Source organism: Pleurodeles waltl, chromosome 10, assembly GCF_031143425.1.
Source record: "Pleurodeles waltl isolate 20211129_DDA chromosome 10, aPleWal1.hap1.20221129, whole genome shotgun sequence".
Taxonomy (NCBI): Eukaryota; Metazoa; Chordata; class Amphibia; order Caudata; family Salamandridae; genus Pleurodeles; species Pleurodeles waltl.
The window spans coordinates 265,887,993-265,895,132 of record NC_090449.1 but is presented as its reverse complement, the minus strand read 5'-3'; the positions used below and the strand labels follow the sequence as shown (position 1 = coordinate 265,895,132).

At 43.0% G+C, this 7,140-nt stretch overlaps 1 protein-coding gene across 1 annotated transcript in view; it reads left to right on the top strand.

Annotated features, from left to right (window-relative positions):
- The first annotated feature begins 224 nt into the window (after positions 1 to 224).
- Positions 225 to 7,140, top strand: part of HAPSTR1 (HUWE1 associated protein modifying stress responses) — a 31,825-nt gene continuing 24,909 nt past the window's right edge. The window contains exons 1-2 of the mRNA XM_069210407.1: positions 225 to 745; positions 1,553 to 1,633. Coding sequence (XP_069066508.1) covers positions 550 to 745; positions 1,553 to 1,633 — 277 coding nt within the window. The 5' untranslated portion in view covers positions 225 to 549. The remainder of the gene's footprint in view (positions 746 to 1,552; positions 1,634 to 7,140) is intronic.

Genomic DNA, 7,140 nt, shown 5'->3' with positions numbered 1-7,140 from the left:
GATTAAATGCGTGACACTGGATTACTCAGCAGGAGCGGCGCAACGTCCCGTGAGACAAACACCTCAAGCCAACACGCAGGCGTAAACGCAACTTTTTTTTCCCCTTTCCCCTTGCGTCGCATCAACCAACCTTGACCCACCCAACATATCTGTGACGCTACCAAAGTGACACACATCTCCACCAATCAACCACAGCCCTCATCAGTTGAAGCCTGTTCCAAACAGAGAGGTAGCGAGTGACAGCTGGCCGTGGAGGCGGTCCACGGAGGGTGGGGCTTCCCGGCCAGCATGTAACCACATTCTTAGAGTCGCTCGGTGGCGTAATCTGTTCAGTTTCTTAGGCAAGGCCGCTGCGGGACTATGGCTCGGAGGTAGAGGTGCGCCGGCGGGCAGTGTGTTTAATAGGCGGCCGCGACGGGCCTGTGTCAATCCGGGGAGGCCCTCGGAGGAGCGTACGGTGCCCGCGGGGTCTGCCAGGCGCAGGGCGCGGCACCCGCTCCCTGGAGGAGGAGGAGGAGAAGAAAGCGGCAGCAACAGCGGTCGGGTAGCATGGAGGAGAAAAAGGAAGAGGGCGAAGCTGAGATCCAGGAACACGGGCCCGAACATTGGTTCACGAAGTGGGAGCGACAGTGCTTAGCAGAGGCTGAGCAGGATGAGCCGCCCGAGGAGGAGGCAGATGGCAGCCCGCAGAAACTCTGGCACCTCTTCCAGAACTCGGCCACCGCCGTAGCTCAACTCTACAAAGGTCAGGCAAGGGGCCTGTAATTTGACAGGGGTAGAACAACGGGATGGGGTGTTAGGAATGTGTGCGCTTAAAGACCGAGGGGCGGGGTGGCGCTCGACGGGTGGGGCTTCTCTCGGGAGAAAAAGAAAGCCTGCCTAGATCAGCAGTGGAAAACAAAATGGCGTAAGGGCTGGCTCCAGGGGTCTCAGACCCCAAAAGTACACCTACGACTAGTGATCGGGGTGACTGACAGGATTGATTTTGCTATTAGTTCGATCGCTAAACCAGCGCTCTTTGAAGGAGCGAGAAGGGGGACAGCCCCTCCTCCCGGCCGATGTCTATGCAAATCACAAAAACAAAATGGCGATCGGTTTGGTGAGGGGTAAGGGAACTGCGGGCGGTTGTCTTCGGAGCTGATCATTAATGTTGCTTACTAAAATGGTTATATAAAAATGACTTTTGCAGTTACTTGTTATAGATCCCGACTGTCTTGTAAGTTGGCATGTCTTCATGCACATGTTTACACATTAACGTTCCTGCTTGCCACATCAGGATTCTTTGTTGCATATTTTAATAATTCCAAAAGAATAGGTGTTAGTAGTTAAAATTGTAATCGCCATGATGGCCTCAATTTTTTGGGAATGAACGGGCGTATGGTCCCGGGCTAAGTGATTTCTTCAGTGTTTATGGGTGGGGAAACAGCCAATGGGGTTGTTTTCACGGGCATCACGGCAAACTGTAGGGGGCAAGATGGCGAAATCCAACATGGCCGTTGTTATAACACTCTGCTATAATCTTTAATTACATTTGCATTTTGTTTGGTTACAGATCGTGTATGCCAGCAGCAGGGTCTATCTCTCTGGGTCCCCTTCCAAAATGCAGCTACGGCAGTGACTAATCTTTATAAAGGTAGGTACTTATGTTTACGTCTCGCTGACTCGTGCTCTTCTGTGCTTCTGGCTTGTGGGGTAGTCATGTTTGGGCTTCTTTGAAGGCGTGTCCTGTTGCTGGCTCATCCGAATAGCATTGTTGTTTACGGATGTGTACTCCTATTTAATCCTCAGCAGGGAAGGTTATGGTCGTTCAGCTTTGGGTGACTCTAGTACTGTATGTCTGAGTTCTCTTGAACTTGTGGAAATGTCAAGTTTACATTACAGTTCGCCTCATATTTAGTAAAGTGCTTAGCGTTAGCATAACCGCTAGTAATTTGAGTTTCGATGGTTTAAATATCCTTATGGCACGACCTATTTACTACACTTTATTGTGCGCTTTACTGTTTTTAGCTCTCTGAAAATCCACCATCTGCTTTTATATTGGTTAGATGAGCAGTAGGTTACCTTAGTCCTAAATACTGTTTTATGGTTGCTGACCTTCCAACTTGCGCTACAAGTATCATTTATTTTGTTTTCATCCAAATATATTGCTGTTTTTTTTTTTTTTTTTTTTTTTTTTTTTTTTTTTTTTTTTTTGTTATGACCCAAACCGCAAGGAGCCCAAAGCTTCGATTGGCAGTGCAGTTTGAAGCTTCATTTGACATCACATGGATAATTATGCACATAACATTTGAAGGTCTTGACTCGACTTTCATAGTAGCTCCCGTCTGCTTTTCTTGAAATTTTCTGTCAAACCCATGGCAGTGCTTGGTGCTCCCTGATTGTGTGTGTGTGTGTTTTTTTTTTAAACGTTTTTGTTTCTGCTTTTTTCAGTAAAGTAGAATACGGGTGACACTATCGTTGATTATGAACGAGTGGCCGATCGGAGGACGTGCCCTTTGATCTATGTTGGGTAGTTTCCAAACGATTCGTCTCGCCAATAATTTGACTTTATAGCTTTCTTTTATTTATTGCTGCATTGTTTCTACGTGAGGTCAGTTTCCCTCAATTAAACTGCATTCTTAGTATCCGTGCTATTGCATTTATGAAGCAGTTCTGGTGGAAATGGTGCTTAGGAGTCCACTGTTAGTAAAACGTTGCACCATGTATCTATTGTTGTGTGATCGCTATTTTTGAATTTCGGCTCGTAGTGGCTACCCTAATTTGTTCTTAACATACCCGTTCTGCAGCTGTCGGTACACAACATGCCTATTTACAGGGTTGTTAGAGGTATGTCTTGCACGGTGTGTCAGTAAGTGGATTCGTTGGCTTGCGTGTTTCTCAAATCGTGTATGGCCCACTGAATATAGGGTCACTTATATTTTTTAGAAAGGCGTTCCGTTTATGGCTTTGTTCTTAAGCTGCTTTATACACTGTAGCCCAGGATTCTAACACACAATTACTAAAACGTACGTGGGTAGTACAGTTAACTGCAGAGAACTAAGGAATTAACTAGTAAACGTGTTTCATCATAATAAAAACAAAAAAAAAACACGTATCGCTTTTTTCAGTTTTTGGATACTGGAACCAGATATCATTGACACATAGCTGCATCACACTATGCGCAAGCAGCATTTCAGGAGTGTTATGAAGTACTTGAGTTTGACGTACAGTTCAACCACTTTCATTTATGCGCGTGTCCCTTGATAAATGTACTTTATAACGTCATTTTACTAGTCCTTTCCACTTGCATTATGAAACTACTCCACGCACTGTCTAGTAATTTCGACGATAATACCAATGAATGGCAGTTGTGTTCTTAAAGCAGGCCATCCCTTTTTGTTGCCTGCTTTTAATATGGGAAAAGGAGGTGGGGGTGTTAGGTTTGTTTCGTTTTTTTTTTCTTTTTTCTGACTGATATTGGGGAACCTGCTTTTCCCTGCTATAGGCTGCATTATCTTTCTGAATGTTAAGTGCTGTACCTGCCAATTAACACATTTTCTTTAACTGACCCTTCTTTTCTAATATTGTATTCGTACTATTTATTTCAATATTTTTGTATTTGCCAGTTCGTTCATTTTTTTTAATGCTTTATTTACCAAGGCAACCCTTACGAAAGTGCAGATTAAATAGTTTCTATTTGTCAATCGCTCCTGTTTTAACTCTCATGCAGCCTATATGAATGGAAAATGGTTTACACTTCTACGTTCACAGTGCTTTATAAACTTCTCTCCCTCTCCCTCTCTCTCGTCTCCGAATAAGGCGGCCTTCAGAGTCCTCTGTTCACTACTTGTTTTGGGCCCTTATGGCCTCCTTACCACAATTCTCTTCGATACTTTAAGTGCCCTTTTTGCAAACTCTCTCGGAACTCAAGCATGTTGTAGTCACTGTTGCCACGTTGTGTTATTTCTCGGAAGGCATGCTAAATTATCCTCCGACTGTTTAGCATTTGCACAAATAAAGCTTTCTGTATTTGTGAACCAATAACCGAACACTTGGAAGGCGATGTGGCCTAACAGGACACCATATTATGCCCTTGTTAATTCGTGGTACTGGAATTTTAAATTCCTGCACTTTACTGGACGGAACCTGTACTGAAGTAACATACAAGGCTGAGCACCAATCTGTCCAAAAACTCAAGTAAAATATGCTGCCCATGCCCTCCCTATACGTTACTGAACGGGTCTGTGGCGCAGTCGTGCTCATTTAATCCCTCTCGCCAGTATAAGATGTCTTTCACTCAGCCCCTGGTCTGTATCGAATTGAAATGTGTGCCTAACGCCCAACCTAAAGGATTTACACTGTTTGCTTTGGGGAAGAGGTGCCTTGTGTAACTATTAGGTTTTCTTTTTTAATTTAAGGGTAACACATGCCACAACAAAATAAATGCACTTTGATCTAAATGTAGCAATTTTACGCTCCGAATACAAATTTTAAATGGTGAAATTCACAGGTACTGGTGTTTCACTGGTGATGTATTTTAAAGTGCAAGCCTTTCAGTTGCGCCATGGTTTTTATTATTTGTGAAGGACTCAATAAATTGCCACCAATGCAAGCACTCAGTTTGAAAGCAGCTACAGTGTCACTTAAACTTTTATAACACATTTTGAAAAGGAGTAGTGGCAAAATAGTATTTTAAATTGAGACAAGACCTATATTAAAGCACACTATGAACCAGTTTTGCAACTGACGAGATGCTTTCTAATTTTAAATGGATGTGAACGTTGTACGCATTCTTCGTACAGTCCTGCCTTGCGAAAGGAGGCAGTGGGTGAAGTGGAAAGACCTACTTACTTGTGTTGGGTAGAAGCAAAATGGTAATGACAATTTAGTGGACTATTGATTAAGCCTGATGAACAGAGGCCCCTTACTGTGTGTATATGATGTATATTTTTCACTAGAACCTAATCTGGTGAGGCAGCTAAAGTAGCCTTAAAGGTTAGACCTAAAATTCTGCCCAGCACACAAAGCTATCCACCTGAAAATCCTATCCTTCTAACTATAAGTACTCGCTCCTTCTGGAATCATTGTTCAAAGCGGGGTTTGCTTCAAAGTTCCTTTTCCCAGATTGTGGCAATTCAATTAGAACTCTCTCCCCATCGAGCTTAAGAACTTCCTTGACTATCATATCCTTCTGAGAAGCCAACATTTTTTTTTTTTTTATCACACTAATATTTATTGGCTGAACCTGCTATACAAAATACGTTACATAATTGTGTAACCAACTTTCAAGTTCTCATAGTATTTGGTAGTGTCAACTTAAGCTGCCTCGAATGGAGATGCCTCATGCGTGCCAGCAGAAGAGCACTTTGTTTTTCAAACATGCTTGTTAGTATAGAGTAACAGATGTCTGTGTAAAAGTTATTTTGTGCCGTTAATGTAGCATTTCGAATGGCTACTGCACGTGTAATCTTCTGTAAGTTAGTCAAGGAGTAAGCTGTCGCAAAGTAAACATTTGCGGATGGGCTTGATTCTAGTGGGTAAGAAACATTGGTTCATGTAGACGGCGAGTTGCTGTAGATAAAATTGTTGAATTAGAGAATATATTGCAGTACCTTGTTGCTTAGTCAGCTGTTGGCACAAATAAGCTTTCATAATAAGCCTTGCTCAATACAAGACCACAGTTTAAAACAGGTAACTCTTCTGTTGCCGAAAAGGTTCCTCTCCTGTACAGATCATAAGATGAAATGTAGGATCTCTCCACTGAACTTTTGTGCCCTTGAAATTATTTCCTCATTCTCCTCTCACCTTTTACACGTTCTCATAACATATTTAATCTCCGATCTTTCCCTAGTTCGACCGAGAGCTTAGGGAATCCATTCGGTTAGGCCACCTACAGCGAGACTCCGTTTTGTAGCCTAACCGGGTTACGTTCAATTACATGAGTGGCACCAGAGGGCTTCTTCAAATCCTATCCCCTGTGCCGTCCGACTAGTAAGTGCCAAGTGGAGTGTACCATAGACTCTCGCCAAGCCCTCTTAATCCTTTGGGTCCCACAAAATAATATGAAGTGTCGAGAGAAAGCTGTCTGTGGCCTGTGTGTAAACCCTAATTGTGCGATTTTTCTCTCTTTAGATCCCCTTAAAGAGACAACCTTTAATTTCTTTTGCGCAATAGTCGGTAACACATTTTGACCGCCACTGCTTTGGTTTATTTATACTTTTTTTTTTTTGTTTTTTTTTTTGTTTAGCGGTGATGTTTTAAGAAGCATATGGTGCTTGGGTTAAATATGTATGCTATATGTGTGTAATGTGATAGATTGGATGGGGAGTTTGGGTATCCTGTGTCTGTATAGTGTATGCTGAGGAGGGCCAAGACCGACAGGCCCTCGATTTCTTGTTTTCAAATGGTAATGTCCAAATCAGGTTTGTACAGCTGTAGAAATCCTAATGACTCCTCTAACCCACCGTAGATTTTTCTTTCAACTCCTCCAGGTTAAAGCCCTTATCTGACAACTTTTTGCGAGGAGGTGGTGGTGTGAGTTTTGCTGTCTGATACAACTGGAGTGTTAAGCTCTCGTGCTGTGTCACTGACTGCAGTCATTCAGGGTGCTCGTTAAGGTGAACCTGTAGTTACTGTACCTAAGGCTACATTCTACATTGGCCATAGAAAGACTCTTGAAAACCTTTCTACTTTGGAGGGGTATTGCAGCACGAGTGGCCTTTTCTCTGCTCTGCTGGTCTCTTGACCTTCAGCACCTCGCTTGGACACCTCCATTTTTCCGGTCTCCTGACTGCATTAATTTCAAGATACAAATTGGTGCTTAGCATGGCTCTAAGTAAAATTGCTGTACTAAAACTTGATAAGATGTGCTGTGTCACTGACTGCAGTCATTCAGGGTGCTCGTTAAGGTGAACCTGTAGTTACTGTACCTAAGGCTACATTCTACATTGGCCATAGAAAGACTCTTGAAAACCTTTCTACTTTGGAGGGGTATTGCAGCACGAGTGGCCTTTTCTCTGCTCTGCTGGTCTCTTGACCTTCAGCACCTCGCTTGGACACCTCCATTTTTCCGGTCTCCTGACTGCATTAATTTCAAGATACAAATTGGTGCTTAGCATGGCTCTAAGTAAAATTGCTGTACTAAAACTTGATAAGATGTGC